Below are 21,993 nucleotides of genomic sequence, written 5' to 3' on the forward strand. Positions count from 1 at the left end.
AGAAGGAAAACATCTGAGTTTTTCAGTAGACATAATGCAACATTAGTAGGTCACATATCAGTTTACCACCATCTTGCGACAGTTAAACTTTTGTGCATTTAACATTTCACTTCCACAAACTCGTAAGGTTATCAATGGCAGCCCAACACGGCAGAAATATGGAAGAGGGGAGAACACCTTTCTTTTTCTTATGTCTCACTTAAGATGTTTCTCAAGAATTCCAGAGGAGGAAAGAAGGAAGCTTCAAGTAACAATTCACTGTTCTGTAAAGCCAACCTGGAAAGGAGACCTCCAGGAAAAGGGAGTCAATCTTGCCTACTTAGTAAGACAGAGCTTATTCGCTTTCAGAGATAATATTTTACCTTAAAAGCTGCTAACACGGAAAAAAACATGCAAGTAAACACAACAGAGTGAAGATATTCTTACTTAAAAAGTAGCTTTTCTATAGGATTTTGAGGGATGAAGTGAAAATTCCTGAAGTCCAGGTCATGTTGACTGAAGATTTTCCCAGAGGTTGATAAATCAAATATATCTTCTCCAGGGTGGTAGTCAGGTATGGCATGAGTTACTACTGAAAACCTCTTGATAAATGCCCTGTAAAATTCAAAATTGCTTTTATGAATTTAAACATCCAGAGGCTATTTGCAAGTTGAGACAGTTATTTTCAGATGATGAATACATCAGCCTTATGTGAAAGCTGAATTGTTAAGACTGCACTGTCCACGAAAACCCACCCAACCCCAGAAGACAATAAAAATGGTTCACATTAAACATATTAAGAACTGATGGAGGGAGATTAGGATAAAAGGCTAGGAAAGTGAAGAACTAGATTTAATTGGTTTAGGAGCTGGAAGAACCTGTGTTCTTCTGAGAGATCTTCATCTCCAGTGGCATTCTCATCTTCTCCATCTGAAGAATCAGTTCCCTTTCCTTGTAGGTCTTCCTGCAACTGCTTTTCTAGTTCATCTATCCTGAAATAACAGTAACAGCAGAACTTATCATCACCATTTAGTATTTACAACAGAAATCAACAAAATTGAAGCTCTGAATGTGAACCCAGTATGAACCCTTATGGGCCAGTAGCCCATTAGTTATGGCAAAAGCATGTGAGACATTATATCTGTATAAAAGCTAAGCATCTTGCTATTCCAAGATACAAATTATATGTTTCCCAAACCCTAACAGATTTCCAACAGCACAATTAATCACTAGTTTGTCAAAGACAAACACACTCAACCAGCTTCTGACAGAATTTGCTGTAATTTCACAAAACTTCCAAACTTCTCATCTTTTTTTAATTTTGGGGTTTTGTTTGTTTCTTTTTTCCAACATCATACTAGTATTTTATTTGTTAAATAGTATTAGTTATAGGAGCATTCACTACTCCATAGTCAGTCAGCCCGTAGTTATTAGGGTCAGATTCTTTAATGGAAACAGTTAATCACACACATACGTACCCATCACCACCACCTGCCATTAGTGGGCATCTTAGGGTGCATTAGAAAGGGAGTGGTTAGTAGGTCAAGAGAGGTTCTCCTCCCCCTCTACTCAGCCTTGGTGAGGCCGCATCTGGAATATTGTGTCCAGTTCTGGGCCCCTCTGTTCAAGAAGGACAGGGAATTGCTTGAAGGAGTCCAGCGCAGAGCCACAAAGATGATTAAGGGAGTGGAACATCTCCCTTATGAGGAGAGGCTGAGGGAGCTGGGTCTCTTTAGCTTGCAAAAGAGGAGACTGAGGGGTGACCTCATCAATGTTTACAAATATGTGAAGGGTAGGTGTCAGGATGATGGAGCTAGGCTTTTTTCAGTGATATCCAGTGATAGGACAAGGGGCAATGGGTGTAAACTGGAACATAGGAAGTTCCACGTTAACATCAGGAAGAACTTCTTTACTGTAAGAGTGACAGAGCACTGGAACAGGCTGCCCAGGGGGGTTGTGGAGTCTCCTACACTGGAGATATTCAAGGCCCGCCTGGACAAGTTCCTGTGTGATGTACTGTAGGTTACCCTGCTCTTGCAGGGGGGTTGGACTAGATGATCTTTTTAGGTCCCTTCCAACCCTTGGGATTCTGTGATTCTGTGATTCTGTATTAGGCACATTACGCATTATACTTTCTACTCAAAAGATCTCTTGCAGAAACACCCATTAGCTCTGTTCACTGAACTGCGTAGCTACACAAGATACCAAGAGTCTTGGAAAACACAACTAAATTACAAATGCCTTTGAAGAAATTAGTACAGTCAGTCTACATAAAATCCTTCTATTTCATGCCTGTGCAGCAGCTGCTAGCTGGCTCAGTGACCTACAATGAAGGCATCAGTAAAGTTAGTCTGGCTCTTGAGGGGTAGGCAGCTGTATAACAAATCACTCGTTACTGCTTGGAAGGAGCACATCATCCAGCTTTTACAGTTAACCCACACTTGTAGGTCCCATCAGATGTATATTGGTGGTATCAGCAGGCAAAGCTTAGCTTGCTGCTACAAAAACTCCATCAGTTTTGGGGAGGTAAGGTAATTCTGAGCTTCCTGTATGAAGACAGGCTGAGAAAGCTGGGGCTGTTTAGCCTGGAGAAGAGAAGGCTGCATGGAGACCTCATAGCAGCCTTCCAGTATCTGAAGGAGCCTATAGGGATGCTGGGGAAGGACTCTTCATTAGGCACTGTAGTGACAGGACAAGGGGTAACGGGTTAAAACTTAAACAGGGGAAGTTTAGACTGGATATAAGGAGGAAGTTCTTGACTGTGAGGGTGGTGAGGCACTGGAATGGGTTGCCCAGGGAGGTTGTGAATGCTCCATCCCCGGCAGTGTTCAAGGCCAGGTTGGATGAAGCCTTGGGTAGGATGGTTTAGTGTGAGGTGACCCTGCCCATGGCAGGGGGGTTGGAACTTGATGATTGGTCCTTTCCAACCCTAACTATTCTCTGATTCTATGATTCTACAACTCTGGCCCAAATTTTTCAAAGCAGCTTTAAGAAACAAACCTTTTTGATTCTTCTTTCTCCTTCAAGAGGTATTCTAGGCTGTTCACATATGACACTTGGCTAACAACAGGAGGCTGAGACAACTGTAAATGAAACAAAGAAATTTTGAAAGTACTGCAAGGTATCAATTCATTCTGTGTTAAACCAATAAACATGATCAGAACAGGAACCTCCAATTTTAATGACATCTTACTTGAAGATAAAAACTCAAAGAAGCTATTCAGGAGATAATGAAAACAGCAGAATTAACAGTTTAGGTTTCTTGGTCCCTTGATAATTATCAAGTCTCTCTCAGTGATTAAACAGTGTTTCACAACGGAACTGAAAAGCAAGTCTCTGCCTCTCTCCCTGTGGCTGACCTCCAGCTAACCTTCACAAGGAATACCAGCATCAGAAACCTTTCACCTCACTGTTTTATTATCATTCACCAAGACCCTAAGAATCTCCATTCTTGTGCATGAGACAAAAACTTCCAAAAATGATTCAGTACCTTTGTTACTTTCAGAAGTCCCTAGAGGGCAAAGCATCAGTGCTGGCTAAATCATCACCAAAAATCATCATACAAAACAAAGCTTCCTAAATCCTAATACTAACCCAAATCTAGCAGCTCATAAATAGAATTAAAAAACTAAACAACACACAAAGAAAGTCTTAACCACTAACAAAATTAGTACGGTTTTCAGTAGCCAGTGTTTTATTCAATAGCAGACAATACAGACTTTAAGTCTTTTATGGCCATTATTTGGTTCTTTGGACAACCCTTCTGACAACACCTTCTTAAATTGGTAGCCTCTTACCAGGGACAAAGCTTCTTCCTATGAGCTCATTCATTTTAGGAGAACACAATTCAATAACAGCATTCCCTCTCAATTAGGGATTTTCTATTACTTGAAGGCAACAAAAGCTAGTTAGCGTCACATGCTAATAAAAAAAAAGCCACTTAATACAGCACCTACTTTGGTATTTGAAAATAGCTTTCATACATAACAAGCAGCATGCCTTTGTGTGGGAAATCTTGTGGGAAAGCTGAAGTCCTCTACTTTCTATCTGGTTAATACGTCTAAAATGACTGGTGAACAACTGAGAAATCAAGATTTTATGCCAATGTGCACATGTGCCCCTTTTTACAAGGCAAGGGAAGAATGCTAGTATATGCCAAACCCATGGTCATGGAAATTCTGGGACAGTTCTTAACTGTTCTGTCTTACTCGGCCATTAATTATGCAGAAACAGGATAGGCCAACTGCTGTGGTCACATACATGTTTCACAAGCATTTGATCTTGTCTACATCTGTTTATCAGTCTTACCCATTAATTATGTGGACATGTTGGCTGATATGGTGCAATATTCATGTAGCCATAGAATTCTGATCTATGACATGCTTGCTTAATGAATTATAAGGCCAGTTAAAATAACTATGGCTGTTCAACATCTGCCTACAGAAACAGTAACTAGTAAACAAATAATATAATGGTAGAATGGTTAGGGTTGGAAAGGACCTTAAGATCATCTAGTTCCAATCCCTCTGCCACGAGGGAAGGGCACCCCCACTGGAACAGATTGGTCAAGGCTCTGTCCAACCTAACCTTGAACACTGCTGTGGATGGGGTAGCCACAACTTCTTTGGGAAGCCACAACTTCCTCGGATAGCCTGTTCCAGTGCCTCACCACTCTCACAGGAAATAATTTCTTTCTTATATCCAATCTAAATCTCACTCCATGTTTAAATTTTTAATAAACCACTTCAGAATTTAAAAAACAGGAGAGGAAGACAGTATTTATACAAATATTCTGCTGCTTGTTTTCTACTCTAGAAAATAGTGGTGGGCTGACCCCAGCCAGTAGCTCAGCACCACACAGCTTGTTCCTTTCCCCACTCAGTGGTGAAGGAGAATGAGTAAGAGCAAAAGTAAGAAAACTCCTGGGTTGAGATAAAGTTTAATAAGTGAAGAAAAAGAGGATAAGCACGGAAAAAAAAATAATGCAAAGGCAATCACTCAGCACCTCCCACAAGCAGAAGGATGCCCAGCTCTGAGTAATGGCTATGTGCCAGACCAGCTCTTCCTGGTTTGTTTTTATTGCTGAGCATGACACTGTGTGGCATAGAATACATACATCCCTTTGCTCAGCTGTCTGGGCTCTGTCCCCTCCCAACTCTTCGACCACTCCAGCCTACTCACTGCAGAGGCAGAGTGGGAAGAAGAGAAAGCCTTTATGCTGCGCAAGTACTGCTCCACAGCAGTCAGAACACTGGTTTCTCATCAACACCGTTTTTGTCGAAAACACACAACACCATACAGCTCTTCTAAACAAAATTAACTCCAACCCCATCACATTCAGTACTAAATCTTTTATTTAAACACAGCCATTTCCCACTTTGTCAGGAATGCCACACAAAGTCCTACTGCAGTACTTTCCTAATTAAAACATTATTTTACAGTAAAACTCCAAAACCACCATTTGACAAGGTGTTACTGAACAAATAGGCTAAGTCTTAATAACACAGATCAATTCATCAGCATAATATCTTGTAAGCTGTGAACCACTGGTCCTTGCGAGCAGAAGTCATTCCGCTTTTTGAAATACTAAAATACTTCCAATACCCATGAAATTCAACCTCGAAGAAAACACCACACTTGCACATCAAGAACTTGTACACAGAGCTCTGACAATCACAGGCTGTGTCAAGGATATAGGACTGGAGTCTACCACACAGCTCTCTCAACATTTAAATCAATTTCCTCTAGTTAACTCAAAAATCCACACATCTTCTAAATGTAGCCTCCTGCCTTTTTCCTTAGAGGGGACAAGCAAAAACAGAACTCCTAAAAACCACTGGAAGGCATATAGGTAATGTAATCTGGCTGCACAAACCATATTTCAGCCATTCCAAGGACATACATAGTAACCAGTTCTCCCTTTCTCTGACTACATTGCATTATGCAGCATAGGACTCTTCAGCTGAGTAACCAATTTTACAGGCAAGTAACTCCAGTTTTCCATGCATTGTGAATAAAGGAGAAAAAAAAACCCAATCACTAAAAAATACAACAAAACAAATCTGATGCAATGCTTTCCTGGGGATTTGTTTGGGGGTTTTTTTTTAGCCACTTACGTGAAGCTTCAGTAATGGACTCGTACTGACCGGAGAAAAACTGTCAGAAGATTCTTCCAGGTTACCTGCCTGTGGCTTGGAACTTGAAAAGAGGATTTCTTGCAGTGGCACAAGTTCTTCATCATCATCATCATCATCTAGATTGCATTCCAAACTTTCATCTTCGCTGTCAAAGCTGCTCTTTGATTTTCCACTCAGCTTGGAATTGGACATACAGGTGCCTTCAACTTTTAAATCCCTAGAGGGTTGTGAAGACCTATAGCCACTGTCCACGCGCCCTTCCTTAAAAGACAATGAACGGGGAACACTTCTACCAGTACCTTTGGAGGGTGCCAGTTTCCCAGATCCTTCCACTGAACCAGAAGCGCTTTCAGAAGTCTCATCTTTTGTTTGTGAAAACCTGTTGCTGGATTGAATACTGTAAGCACATCTTTCTGTTCTTTTCCCATCTTGCTCTTTCTTAGCATCCAATACCTGAGATAAGCCAGTGTTCTGGGGATGAGATTTCACCCCTTTCGTATGTGTTAAGTGATGGAGAGAAGGCAACACAGCACTTTTTTCCTGAGAAAAAGGAGGGGACTTTTCCAAGAAAAAGCATGAGTTAGCCACCTGTAATTGATTCTCTTTGGTATCCACAACTGAAATGTGGTTATTCTTACCAGGACTGTGTGCAGAATATGAAGATGACAAACCAACAGAGGAGCAGTTATTTTTCTCATTTTCATGGCTTGAGTTGAGGTATTCCTCTGGGAGAGGAGAATCATGTCTAGGTAGAGCAGCAGCCTCCATCAGTTGCAGAACACCACCACAAGTAGACTTTAAAAGGATATTTTTTACAAAGTGAGACTTCCTATTTTTGCATTTTGCAGGTGATCTACTAAAAGCAGGTTCATTCAAATTTGATACTTCAGACCGATTTGAACTGTCTGTATCCACAGTCATGGCAGCACGTTTTCTTTTCCCAGGAAAGTCTATTTGTTTTGATCGCCCAGAAGACATCTTAGTTCTAAGGCAGCATGAAGGAACAGACTGGGTCTTCTGCACACCACCAGCCACCTCAGATGATGCTCTCAGTGCATTTGAAGAAGATGCCTCATGTCTGTAAACCCGCTTTGGCTTTGGTTGAGATGGGTCATCTAAAAAGTGTTTTAAGAAGGTAAACCACTGTTATCATGTTTAAAAAATAATTAAAACCTCCAAAACAACATCTTACCCTTAAAAAAAAATAAATGGTTTTAAATCAACTATAACTGAATTTTTTTTTTTTATCAGAAACAATACTTCCATTCTGCTTGAACACAGTGGACCACAATTAAGATTTAGTTGACACTGTACTGTTACATTATTGTATGTTATTATTACATTATTGTAACTAACTTGGAAACGAAATTAAATCCTTTTATTTTAAAGCAGCTGAGTAGCCACTGTACAACACTTTTCCTATATACTAGAATCAGTCAGTCTTTGGAAACAGACAATAGCCCAGTTGAGGTATGCAACTGGAAGAAAACGTCCGTAATTATGTATTGTAAGGAATGAAAAGTACAAAAAGTATTTTGGGATAATTTTAACAGCAGTCATAAAAAAGGCATTCAGAATACAAAGAAATCTGTTTTGAGGCTATTGTTCTATGGCACCAGAGCACATCACCTTCATCATGCTTTTCTGCTTCCTGTCTTAAGCTGGCATCAGCCCCTGGCCACTTCATGCCAAGCTCATAGAGCTGATGTGGCTTGTAACTTCCCGACTCAATTTTCAGCCAGATCACCTTCCCCCACCGCTGGCCAAGTCCCAGTGGCAGCATAGGTGGAAACTGAAGCAGAGCAGCCTCGCTCCCCTCCACCTTTTTAAAATCCTCCTATTGACCAAGCCCAAGTTTCTATTCGTGTGAGCTTTTTATATTCAGTTGTACCTACTGTAGAATAAAATTACATGGTTAAAAAACAGGCAACAAAAATACCAGCTAAATTTTAGTGCTTGGTTCAACAAGAATGCTCCTCCTGGATTAAGCTGAAATTTGTTAACCACTACAGGGAATGTGGAATTTCCAAAATGCAAGAGAAACCATAAAAATAGTCAGGTACTAAGGGCTTAAGACAAAGAAATATCATGACTTCTAATTAAGTTAGAAATAATCTGTTTTCACTAAAACCCCAAATTCACACCTTTTCAGACTTGCCATGTATTGGAAATAGTCTTGACAAAACAACAGCATTTTATGGTTTTTTTAAGAGAAAGAAAACAGAAAAACATAACTCCCAGAAAAAATGCCAATAAACACAGACACTAAGTGATGAACCTGATAGTTTCATTAAGTCCATATTATTAACACTGCTTCTACCTGAGGCAATCTTCCTTGAACCAGAATGCAGTACTTTTCGTAAAGGAAATCCATTTCCCTAAAAATAAAGATGGAGAAAATAGAAAAGTTAACTGGGTACTTTTTAAAACCAGGATGTTGACATCTTGAGCCAAGTGTTAAATCCAGCACAGCCTTAGTTCCACACACTCCCAGAAACATGGCAATGTACTTCATTTCAAAACTTAAAACACAGCGCGAAGATCTCAACACAAGCACTCTCCACAACCCAAATTGTGTATCTTTTCCTTCAGATTGGCCTGTGGTTCTATCTCTCTCCACTTTTATGGCCATTAGCAAGCCTGGGTTATATGGCAACATACCCTATTTGGCTTTCCTCAAACAAGTCACTAGGAACTTAAAAACCAAACTGACAGAAAGCACAGACAAGCACATACAGAGGAAGGGGTGCTAAGGAGAAAATGAAAAACTTTCTGTCCCATTCATATGCATTACAGAATCATAGATGACAATCACAGATGACAGAATCACAGAATGGTTTGGGTTGGAAAGGATCATCTAGTTCCAACCCCCCTGACACAGCCAGGGACAGCTCACACTAGACCATGTCGCCCAAGGATCTGTCCAACCTGTCCTTGAACACTGCAGGATGGAGCATTCACCACTTTTTTGGGCAGCCTGTTCCTTTTATCTAACCTGACCTTCCTCTGTTTTAGTTTAAATCCATTACCCCTTGTCCTATCACTACAGTCCCTGATGAAGAGTCCCTCTCCAGCATCCTTGTAGGCCCCCTTCAGATACTGAAAGGCTGCTGAGATCCCCAAATGTGCTCTCTACATGACACTGTTAGAAAACGTAAGGCTGTAAGACACTTAAGATAGACATTTTTTCTACAAAATACAATTTAAAGTTATAATTTCCATGCTCATATCTAATCTAGAGTATCTCCCCTGCTTTTAAACCAGGATTTCTCATTTATTGTAAAATAGTTAAGAACCAGCTTACCCAAGCATGACCTAAAGTTCACAAAGGAACAGCAAAGAGCATAAACTTTTTTACAGCTGAAAAAGGCAGTAACAGGAATCCTATCCTGATAAGATAAAAATCACTGATTGCCACTTTTAATGACCTTTTTAAACACACCTGATGTGATACGCTTGTTCCTGAGAATGACTTCCTTTCTATGCAGAGAGCTCCCAGTGACATCGTGAATTCAGAGTCAGTTGGTGTGCAGGACAGTTTCCTAGGAAGCCCTGGGGCTTGGCGCAGAGCTGTGCTGTTCACAGTGCCATTGTTTCTATCACAGGCTTGAGTATCAGCTTCTGGCGATGAAACCCGTTTATCGGAGTCTGAACTGGTGTCTTCTAGATCCATACAGTCAGTTTTCTGTTCCCAACAATTTCCACAGGACAATGGTGCTCTTGTTACTCCTAGACACTTCTCATTTCTTCCCTGATCTGACTTGACAGTTTTATCCTTTTTCACTAAGAAATGGCTGTTTTGAGACCCTGGATTAACAAGGAGTTTATCAATCACAACTTTTGGGTACAACGAACCCAGTGCCTTGCATGCTCTGCCATTCTCTGAAACATTTGCACTGTCTTTTTTCTCCTTAATTCTCCTCCGGAAGGCATCTAACACAGGGCTTGTGTTTCGTGTTCGGTCTGGCATCTTTTTTCTTCTGACCTTCTTTGGAGAAGACACTTTCTTTTCAAAATGCTCAGCACACAAAGCTGCATCTTTTACATTTCCACTGTCTGGTGAGCACAATACAGTTCTGTCTTTATGGCCAAGGTCTAAGAGAGAAAAGACAAATTATTCACAATCACAATATTGGGGGGGGAGAGGGGGGGAGAGGAGGAACTCTTACTGGACTGTATTACTTGCCATTTTATCTCACACATGCAATTAAAAATTAATTTACTTAATAATTTAGTTTTGCTAGTGCCATGCAATTTATTTCATATCAAAGAACTGCATGATCTATGTCACATCTTCAGTTGTTAGAAACAGTCTAGCTCAAGCCTGGGACAGTAACTTCTTGAATAATTACATCATTAAATAAATTCATTTTATTAGGAAATTAATTAGTTTAAAATACATTATTAGAAAAAAAATTCAATGTGCACATATTGACATAGCTGGTAAGCTATACTCCTTACATGGCTGCTCCAATTTGGGATGAGATTAAACTTCTGCACACTTAAGACAACCAAACCTCACATAATAGCCTCTGTTTTAAAAAAAACATACCTTGGCTTAAAACTGGTTTGAAGAACTCTGTAATGGTCTGGTTTCTGAAGAGAAAACAAAACTTCTATAATTTTAAAAGAACAAAATCTAAACACCCATACAGTGAATACTGACGAAATTAAAATGCCACAATTTATTTCTACAGATTTGATTTTAATGCCAGCCGCTCCTGTTCTGGATAGATGAGAGAAAGCATCAGCATTCTTGTCACCTTCTAGCCTTCTTCTGCTTGGCTAATGAAGCCAACCTGTCAGTTTCCTCATTCAGTTTCCTTTATCATCCTAGTAAGTCTTAACCACCCCTCCAGCTTAAATTAAGCTTTCTTAAATGGGACTGACCTCCTTTATATCCAGTATGTCAGAGGAAACTTCACCAGTCACTCGTGTGATGGTTTTGACTGCCTCTCCATCTCCACCGTCAACACTTCGAGCCGGTAACTCCTACTGGCTGTTTCTCAAGGTGTAATAGCGGCAAGAACCCTTATCATACCATCAGTGACCAAACCCTCCTTAACGCGTTATTAGTTGCCATCAAGTCTAACCACATAGTTCTTCTACCTTCAAGTTATACCTTGTTGTCCAAAAGCCTTTGTGGCTTTTTTCCACACATCTGGTTCCAGGCTGGGATGGAAATCCCTACCTGCACTATTACCAGACTCCTTAGCAATAACTTGTACCAGCACTGCCCCTTAACAAAGTACATGTTAGCAGCCTCCCTCTTAGCACACACATTAAGGGCGCCTTCTGACTTCCAACAGAAACAACAGTCTACAACCATCTCACTTTTATACATACAAAAGTAATAGCTTTCAGTTAGAGGTATTTTCTCTGGCAAGAGGTAAGTGGGATGTGAAAACACAAACGCATTTCTCTGTGAGAGAATGCACTTCTAAAAATGGGCATTCTACGTTACTCGGAAATCCGACCATTAAAACGCAGCACGAACTCTGAAGTTGCTAACTTCATCTTCTCCCACACAGCAAGGAAGTTTATTAACAACTTTAAGGTTATACTTAAGCCTGTTTTGGAAGTGTCTCTTCAAGTTAAAGATAGGATAAATCAAGAATGATACAGATTTAAGACCTTTTTCCATCTTTTGTAATATTTCTGTGTCTTCCAAAACAAAGCTCTATCGTTACTGTCTTTGTAACGGTGATTACAAAGGCAGAACTTATTTATGCCAGATTCTAAGCACCCCAAGTGACTGCTTTCACAGAATCAATAACCATTTTTGAAGTTCAGACCAAAAGAACACACTGCCCAACTGTTCAAACTAAACCTGGATTTCATTTTCAATCCTTCCCTAAGCTTGCTACTTTCATATTTCCTAACATGGCTTCTGCATTTTTAGCACCTGCCCAAATACAAAAAGCTGTTCATGATGCATTGATACTTCTTTAATCAGACTACTGGCAAGCAGTGATGTTGAGAATACTATAACTCAATGAAAAAATATCTGTAATTGGAACATGTGTCCCTTCACCTTATCAAAGAGAACAGAAAAGCTACTTGTTCCCAACCTGTCCCAGCTTAATCTGACGCTTGTTCTTCCCACATGCTGAAGCACCAGGGTCCACAAATTTCAGTTCAACAGAAGAATCAAAAGGCTGAATTGCAGGTTTATTCACTGTTATTGCAGTTGCTGACTGATTAGTCTCCCTGTCATTGACCACCTCTGACACCCTGACCTCACCTTCTCACAGCAAGGTTCTTCTCAGTCTTGCATTCCTCAGGACACTCCTCTGATGCTTGCTTGTGACTGCTCTCACACCTGCAAAACCATGCCGTGCCACAGCTTTCTACATTGCACATCCTTCCAAAACTCTTCCATTTTCCTAATTAAGCAACAGTACTTCTTCCTTCTAGGTTAAAGTCCCATGTGCAATACCAAACACTGCTGGCAGTTCAAATCTCATCTTCAGTTACCTCTCAGATTTTTCTCCGAAGAAGAGGAATCTTCTTTTGGTTTCTCTTGAAGAAAAACCAAAACCAAAACCAAAGCTTTCAGCTACCTTCTACCTTCTTTGCACAGCCACTGATTTTGAAGGACTGCTTATGTCCCTCCCACATCCACTACCTCATTGTTGTCTGGCATTCTAATGCAAGAGCTTTGTAACAAAATTAACATTTGTTCCACAACTATACAAAGCCGTGTATAACGTAACTGAGAGGATGGAGGCACTGATACTAAAATAAAAGGGTTTTTTTTTTGTACCCTCCCTGGGATAGGTTTAACTTGACTGAAGAGTGATCTGTCTTACATTATTTGTTTTAAAGTGCTTATCTATTGACATTTTCTACTTTGCATCGGTAATTCTGCTGGGAAGTGCAAGGGATAGGAACCACCCAGCTAAAGCAAAATAATAATTTTGAGTGCTGTACTGAATCTCAGACAAGGAAGTGGACTAGAAAAATCAAACAAAGACAAAGAAAAAAAGCAAGCAAGCACGTTATACAATACAAGAAGGAACATGAGAGTACTGGGCTTTCCAACCTGTTCTTCATATATATGAAAGTACAAACAGAACTGTGATTTTCATGTGAACAGGACCAGAACTGTTCACAAACTATTAAAGAAACAATTTCCACTCTTGTTTTAATAAAAGGTCAAATTAACGACCCTAAAAGAATGAAGAACTGCTGAAGCAACAAGAATTACCAGGTTTCATTCTTTTTAACCCAACACGAAAGTCACAGTTGTTTCATATATCTTTGTCAACAACTACATAGCTCTGGTTAGCACTTTTTAGCAAAATAAATAAATTCAGCAAAAGATACTCATCCCCACTAAAAGCTGACCCACTGTTTTTTTGTGAAATCTCATTTTCAGTGAGACACCAGGGAAACACTAAAAAACACAGAGAAGAAAAGGCAAAACCCATAAATATGATCTCACTTGAGGAAAAAAGAAAAAGCTACCCAGCTGGGAGATGGCAGGATCCTTCCAGGTCTTTCAAAATTGAGGGCACAACCTGCATGAAAGAGGAAGGGAGGAAATTTTTCCACTTGTGTAAAAAGACAAACCCCTGAGTATAAAATCATTGAATGGTTAGATTTGAAAAGGACCTTAAGATCATCTAGTTCCAACCCCTCTGCCATAGGTAGGAGCATATCGCACTAAACTATGTCACCCGTGGCTCTGTCCAATCCAGCCTTGAACACTGCCAGGGGTGGAGCATTCACAACTTCCTTGGGCAACCCATTCCAGTGCCTCACCACCTTCACGGTAAAGAACTTCCTTGTATCTAACCTGAACTTCCCCTACTTTAGTTTGAGCCCCTCACCCCTTGTCCTATTGCCACAGTCCCTAATGAAGAGTCCCTCTCCAGCATGCTTGAATACTTTAATAGTAATTAGTATTTACAGCCATATCAGCGATTATCTCTGCTTGGATAAAACCGGTACTTTAAAAAATCTGTGCTAGAAACACTAGAAATAGCTCAGAGAAAGCAAAGCCAAGCAACATAGAAAGGAACTACTAAATGTTGCTACATCTTTGATGAAACAGAGCATCTTGAAAAGCATCACAGAATTAAAAACCAACCAACCAAAACAACCAAACACAAAAACAACAAAACAACTCAGAACGGAAAGTCACACACAAAACCACAGATTTTCAGACCACAAGAGTCTTTTATACAACCACAGCAAAACAAAAGAGTAGTTCCACTTCCTCGGAGGAGAAGTAACACAGAAGAGGAGCTGAACTTCCACCTTCTCCCTTTCCTTCAAATGTCAGTGTTATCAAAAGAGAGCATCAACTGAAGTGAGTAAAACACCGCTAATGGCATAAGAAAATTATGACATTGCCTCCCACTGACTTCACTGGTGACCTTGTCCTCTAGCACTGTTATCAGTACAGTTCACAGCTGGAATCAGCTTGAAATCTGAATCAGTGACAACTTAAGTTCCCTCTTTAAAGCGGAACTGCTGAAGCTTGCCAAGCTCCACAGGCAGACTGCTAACAAACACTGACAAGTAAGACAGGAGGATGTATAGCACACATATTTTGAACCACGTGCTGAAGATGTCTGTCAGTGCTCAGCCAGACAGGGATTTTTTTCAGTTTCTTTGCACGCTGCAGGCTGCCTGGCTGTCAGACCCCTTTCACCTTGGCCAGCAAACTACCAGCACCACCTCAACACAAGGGCAAGCACCTCAGGGATGTAACTGCCAGCGGCGCACTAAAGGATGAGGAGGGCATCAGCAGACCCCCGCGGCTGGCACATCACCGTGCTCCCTGACAGTCTTACACCCCACCTGCCGGGCTCGGCCGGGACTGAAGGCTGGAGCAGGGAACAACACCGGGGGCTCCACCGCCCGCAACCCGCAGCACGCCCGCAGACCCCGGCCATAACACCCCCGCCGACTCCGCGGTGCACGCCGGGAGCCCCCCCCGGGAGGGGCGCCCCCTGCTGGAGGCGCGGTGCAAGCCGGGAGCTCCCCTCGCGCCCCGGCCGGCGCGGTGCACGCCGGGAGCCCAGCGGCATCCCGCTGGGCGGGCACGGTACCTGTCCGCGGCCGCGGTACCTGCCAGCGGCCGCCGCCGCCGCCCCGCCCGCCCCTCAGCCGCTCCCCGCCGCTACCTTAATTCTTGAGACGTCTCTCTGGTCGCGGCCTCTGGCGTAAAATGGCGTCGGGACTTGATGACGGGCACGCCCACACCGAGCGGCCAGGTCATGGCGCGGGTCGCCCAGCTGGCCCCGCGGAGCTGAGAGGAACGCCGAGACCTACGGCTTCCGGCACCATAGCAAAGCGCGGCGCCCGGAGCGACCCGCACCTCGGGCGGCGGCGGCGGCAGGCGCCCGCGATGGCCGTTTTTTGCGGTGGCTTTTTTTTTCCTCCCCCGAGCTCCGTCGTTGATTGGCTGAGCGTCTGAAGGAGCCGAGCCTCCCATTGGTTCTTTCGCCGCCGGGGGCGGGACGGGTAGACGGGGCGCGGCCGTGATTGGTCTCGAGGAGAGCGGGAGGGGGGAGCGTCCTTCCGCGGCCGGTAGAGCAACGGCTGTTTGGCGCCTTGGTCTTGTGCCGCTCGCCCCCTCCCACCCCAGTCGAGCCCTCTGATTGGTGAGTGCGGGGCGGGGGCGGGGCCCGGCGGGACCCGCCCCACCCCGCGCCCGGCCGTGAGGCAGCGCCCGGCTCCCGCCCGGGCGCGGCTGAGCCGCTCCAGTGAGGCCAGCGGCCCGGAGCGGTCGGGGCCGAGCCGGCCTCTCCGCGGGGGGTTTCGCGTCAGGGAGGAGGGGATTCCTCCCCGAGCAGAGGTGTCCTGTAAGGAGAGCCTCCAGGGGCAGGCGGCGGGCTGTGGAGCCTGTGGTACATGCATGAGAAAATCCAGAGCGCACATCCGTTACCATGGCCGCTTGACGAAGTTGCAGCTTTGCAAAGTTAAGGACGGAGTAACTTGTCTGAAATCACCCACATCGCCATCAGAACGGCACGCAGACCTGTGCCTCCCCACTCAGTCTGCTGCACGAACTGCATACCTTAGGTTAACCCGCACACAAAACGCATCCGTTGTGCAACTGCTCTGTGCGCTCCACTGTTGCGTCTCAAACATTGCGTTCCAGGGTGAAAAACTTGGACTAGACAACCTGAAGAACCAGATCTGCAAGTCTGGAGCACCCCAGTATTGCTACCTGCAGTGTGCTGTGCATACTTGGGTAATTAGTTGCCTAAAACTTAGCGGTATCAGAATGTCTCCACACTAGCTGCTTTAACAGGTAAAAGCAGACTCTAGACAGATACAAGCTACATCCTGCCCTTGGGCTGCAGAAATAAGAGAGAGCACTGTAACAGTGCCCTGAAAGTTATCTGGGACAGTTTATGCTACAATAGGGTTTTGCTGGGGTTTGAGGTTTTGCTTAGCACTTTGCCTAAGACCAAGGCCACTCTTCTGATGTTTTACCTGGACCCAGAAACACCAGGAGCCAATTCACTCAAAGTGACCCATCTGGTGTCTCTCTCTGTGCCATACCGGGGGTAGGCTGGCCTAGGGAAAGTCTGCAAAGCAGAAATGACAGCAATACAAAACTGAAAGCACAAGTGAAAATAGGAAATTGCTATTTTAGCAAATGAAGTGGCCAAGTCTGATGTGCTATGCACTGCAAACCACCTCCTTTCATCCTGCCCGATTCCTGTCTTGCTTTTCAAAAGCTGTCATCTGTGTAGTTTCTGACGTCTTAAACCCAACCTCAAAAGTAAAACATCACCTGCCATCGCATTATGTACCTTGTGCCTTTCTTGCTTTAACCCATTTTACACGCATTCTGTGCTCAGCTGCAAGCTCTCTGCCCCAGGGACAGTCTCTGACCCTTAGACTTGTAAGAAACCTGCCAGGAGAGGACCTCACTGCTTGACAACACACTTCAAAACCCACCGTCCACCAAGCATAAACATGGATAGCACTTGTGTAACTTCCTTGAATAACAATGAAGAACAGTTGGACTTGCTGTTTGCTTGAAAAGACACTAGTGTGCAGTTGAATTACTGTAAGTGTTAAAGCGAAGTTTCATGCCCAGGGTCAGCCAGGAATTCCAGACATTGTTTTGTCACATTGAAGGAGCACATGAAATGTAAGTAATAGAAACACATGCTTTACCTTTCAGTTAAGGCTTTAACACTTCAATTGCAATAGACCTAGAGGCATTTTTACAGTTATGTGACCTGAAGATGTAAGCAGTTACAAAGGACAACAAAAGAGTCAGATACAGAATGCATCGGTAAGTTTACAGGAAATGCAGACACCAAGCAGCTTCAACAGAAACTCCAGTTCCAGCACTGCTGTTGTCAAGATGAAGTAGTTGGAGCAGACAGCAAGGGTACAAAAAGTAGTAATTACCTAAGTAATAATTTGGTTATAATAACCTGCTTATGGTAAGTGACTGAAATACATCACTGCAGAAGGTAAGGTATTATGGCACTGAGGTCTGTGGGGGAAGTAAGAAAAAGGTGCAACAACTGTAATGGTATCATCTTGTTTGTGGTTTGATTTCTCCCACCCCTCCACCCCCAGCAGGATTGTTGTGTGCACATACTACTGTTTAAACTAATGTATGCCCTGCAGCAGGCCCTAATTACAAATAAATAGGCAACAGGAATCATTAGGTACAGAAGTATAACTATCAGTAATATCTCTCAAACTACTTTTTGAACTGATTTTACTTAGAGTAATTCTTATCACCACAGATACCAATTATGCCCAAGAAAGAGGAAATCTTACTTTCCCTGGCAATTTGGAAACACTCCACTGCTTATTATCCCCTTCGTCAAAATGAAGCAAAAGTTAGAAGACACTTACCTCATGCTTTGCTTCAAAGAGGTTGGAAAATCATTTGCCTCCTGCTCAATCCTATGCTATTGATTTTCAGTCATACCAGTCTTTCCCATTGTGCAGTCTGAACGCCCACAAACAACCAGAAACTTTGAAAAAAAATACAAATTTGGGAAACTTGATACGGTTTTCCAAGCAGATCTGGAATTATGCTTGGGATTTTATGCAAGTCATTCGTTGCTGTTTATTTCATCTGTTCCTTAATTGCTTTCCAGAATGACTCATACTTTCACTTTCAAGCAAAAGCAGGAAGCATCCCATAGTGGAGAGGTTTTAAGCAATATCCACTGGGAAATGGGTTGCCCACAGCACAGCTACAGCTACAGCATGATGAAGAGCTGTGATTTGGCCACAGCCCATCTGAAACTTATCAGTCACCACCATGTGATCTTTATTATAATATTTAATGTAAGTGTTCTAAACAGAGTTAAAAGCCCCAAATCTGAAAGGATGTATAGGCTTTTGTCAAAGAAAGAAAGGAAGCAAAATCAAAGCACTATTTCTAAGAAATTGTCTTTAAGCTTTTGAAAGCACAGCTGGACTTCAGGATTGTCCAGTTTTCATTTAAATATATCACTACTTTCAGCTTTTCTTCTAGAAGACCATCATCACCACAGAATTACTCTACTTTAGAAGCAAAGGATTTCTGAAGTCTTGAAATGGCAGCTGAAATCATACTGGAAAAAAACTCCAACAAACAAAAAACCCAACACATCAGTTTCCTGAACCATTTTGGTTTGCTTTCCATTTCCAGAAATATAGTTAATACCTCATATTTGATTGTAGGAGAGGAAGAGGGTTGTTCCTTCCCCCTGTAGATCCCTCACCCAAGGGGTTCTGTGGAGATAGATACCTGCTCTTCTGGCAGAAATGACCTTTTTAGACACACACTCCAGCTTCCATCCCTCCCAGAAACTGTAACCACCGCCTGTGTTAGTCTTTTCTGCACTGGTGCAATGGAACAAACAGAGTGGCTGTGCACAGCTGATGCACAAAACTCCAGCAGGTCAGTCGTGAAGAAGTATGCTTAGGTATATGGGACATCAGACACTCACAGCTAAGGGACCACCCTTAGCTGCCAGAAGAGGCTATAACCTGTGTTCAACCATTAACTCAAACTTCCTCTTCAAACAAGTTGTGATAAGAATACAGTTTTCCACGGTGTGATTTGTAGCCCTGGCTGAAACAAAGGAGTCCCACAGCATATGACACATAGGACACTGCACATGGATGGCCGTCATAAGCCATGAACCTCCATCCACTTTATAACGTGACAGTTGCAAAGCTCCAGATCAAATACCCTGACCACATTTTTTTTTTTTTAAGTTCTAGGGACCTCCTATCTCATAATGTCTGTTCGTTTCCATCTTATTTTAATATGCCTGACTTTAGCAAAGGCACAGCAAAGTGTAAGCCATTCAAAATCATTGACCTTGTGCTACCTGAAGAGAATCAGAGTGAAAATAGAAGATAGTTTTTTGAAGTGGCAGAGGACTGTGAGACTCCCCTAGAACATTAAGTACAAGAACAGAAGCAACACAAGTAAATGAGGCTGCAAAAGGAAGATTTGTCTAAGGAATCACAAGGAGTGACAGGTGAGGGCAAAGACAGGTGTCATAAGTTTTCTCCCCTTGGAGTTTAAGAGCTGTAAATTGCCTTTTCCCTGATACAGGATCAAGTTTGTGGAGAAACATATCAGCCAATATTTATTTAGCATTCATTTTATTAAGTTGTTTTAGTAGACTTATTAATAGCAGATTACCCTCCAGACAGTAAATTTAATTATTCTGCATGATTCACACACATGCAAACACCCATCATTACCCAGAAGGGAAGGAGAAGCTGACCAGAATGATTTTCTCAGATACAGAGGCTCAGACTGAATGAGCCAGGGTTAATGCTCAGAAAGTCAATCTGTTTCTGCAGATGCACATGTAATCCTGTAATCATTGTCAGCATCTAACCACCACCCTCTTCTTGTATGTGCCCCAGTTACAAAACCATTGTTGGTGGCATGTGTGCTAGTGGACTTGTAGAGATTCATCTGACTCTGTCCTAGGATCATCAGTTCCCGTGGCTTCAGCAGGATCTCCCGGCTCTGGAGCTTACCACTTTTGCACATCGGGACATTTTTTGGGACACTTTTGCGCACTACCTCTCAGCATGTATTTTTCCTCTTTCCAGTTTCTTGCTTTCTGGTAACTATTTCTCCATTCATATGCATCTAGATGTACCTGTACAGCCTGTTTCAATTCACAATGGGGATTTAAGACACAAATGCTCCAGGTACACTGTAGGCTGTTCCTCCCATGCACAGCACAGGCAGCTCTCTCCCACCAACCACTGTCAACACAGTTGGCCACAATTTGCAGCACAGATTCCCAAATCCATCTCCAAACCTGGATCCTCCAGAACACTGCTTACCTACAAAGCTTAGCATGCCACCACTCTGCTCATGCATGTCTTATTTCAGTAGCAGGAATTACTATGTGCTGTGTTGGCAATATAGTAATGCACACTGTGGGGAACCTCAGCTCCTCAGCACCCAAATGATTCTCATCCATTGTTTTCTTTTACAGACATCTAAATAATTCCTTCCACATTGCATGGTGCATTTTCCTGCTTGTGATCATCTTCTACAAAACATTTTTCCACCAATTATTTTCATTACACATGCTTTAATCATGCTTTCAAGCTATACCTAATGCTTAGCTACTAACAGTTCATGCTGTATATCCCGGACACTATCATATGCTACTACAGGTGTTGTACACGTGTACAACATGTTGTACAGGTGATGTTTGATGGCTACAGATAGTCTTACCTAGGTGTTTATTAGTCATGCTTTCAAGCTTCACCTTATTTCAGCTAAACAGCTATAATGATTTTTTCTATCCTTCACAGCATTGCTTTGCTTTACCCATGCAATAGCAGAGAGAGGGAAGTGCAGGAAGCAGAGACTGGCTTTGTCTCAGAATCCGTTTATATATCATTTTATGTGGCAGATAAAAGGAAAGCTAGGAAGTAACAGAAAATAGATGACATTTGAATGTGTATATGGCAAGAAATGGATAAAGACAGGAAATGTTTAGAAGATTTTCCATTGTTTTTCATGGGAGAACATAGATACTGCAAAAAGTCGTGGAGCTGGTGGAAGGGATAAAACCCACAGATGTGGAACTGTTCTGATATAGGCAGCCATTACTTTTTGCACTGAAAATGTAAAGGGGACTACACCGGGTACTACACTGTTTGTTTGTTTTTTAAGTAGAAAACCACTCATTCATGAAAACAGAACAAGAATGTTTTCTTTAGACTTAGGCTGGCTTCCTCTGACTGAGCTGTATACCTGAGCATATAGCTAGAAGCATCATTACAGCTCACACAAGCATGTCTGAGCTAAGCCTGTGTAAACTCATCAAGTTGATGTACTACTTTTCCAGGCACCTCCACACCCAGCTTCCTCGCTCTGCCTGCCTCGGCTGCTCTTTGTTTCCTTCACTACCAATTTGCTGTGTGGTTTCAGCACAGCCACAAATTACAGTACAGTTCAGATACAGACATTCCCTGGCATTCCTAGTTTCCTTTTCTTCCATCTTTCTGGAGAACCTCCCCCCTTCCCACTAATTCCCAGGTTTTATCAGATCAGATGATCAGCAAAATCCCTACTGAGCATTCCAGGAACTAATTTACACCTCCTTTACCAAGCAGACGCTGATATCTTGTCATGCAGCTCACAGAGGAGTAGACTGCATTTTCATTTAGGTGAACATCTGGAGAGAACATTTATGGTACCTGTTTCAACTGCAATTATAGTTTCATCAGCGGAGGGGTTTCGCATCTCAAGATTGGGAAGTATCTGCTCTTCTTTCAAAGCCTGTTTCACCCAGGGAATTGGCATCCCTAGCCAGGAGCTCAACTAACACACTAGCTCCCTCTTTTGACTGGACAAAAAGCTGGCAGCATTGCACAGATGAGTCATGGGAACGTGTAGAAA

The 21,993-nt window shown here is 42.6% G+C and overlaps 1 protein-coding gene across 1 annotated transcript in view; it reads right to left on the minus strand.

Annotated features, from left to right (window-relative positions):
* Positions 1-15,501, minus strand: part of SLF2 (SMC5-SMC6 complex localization factor 2) — a 32,318-nt gene extending 16,817 nt beyond the window's left edge. The window contains exons 1-8 of the mRNA XM_065672122.1: positions 15,254-15,501; positions 10,669-10,712; positions 9,559-10,211; positions 8,437-8,494; positions 6,096-7,231; positions 2,980-3,062; positions 858-971; positions 427-594 (exon numbers count right to left, since the gene is read on the minus strand). Of these exons, the coding sequence (XP_065528194.1) occupies positions 427-594; positions 858-971; positions 2,980-3,062; positions 6,096-7,231; positions 8,437-8,494; positions 9,559-10,211; positions 10,669-10,712; positions 15,254-15,348 (2,351 nt within the window). The 5' untranslated portion in view covers positions 15,349-15,501. The remainder of the gene's footprint in view (positions 1-426; positions 595-857; positions 972-2,979; positions 3,063-6,095; positions 7,232-8,436; positions 8,495-9,558; positions 10,212-10,668; positions 10,713-15,253) is intronic.
* Between the last annotated feature and the right edge of the window lie 6,492 nt (positions 15,502-21,993).

Source organism: Lathamus discolor, chromosome 3 (genome assembly GCF_037157495.1).
Source record: "Lathamus discolor isolate bLatDis1 chromosome 3, bLatDis1.hap1, whole genome shotgun sequence".
In the NCBI taxonomy this organism is placed as follows: domain Eukaryota; kingdom Metazoa; phylum Chordata; class Aves; order Psittaciformes; family Psittacidae; genus Lathamus; species Lathamus discolor.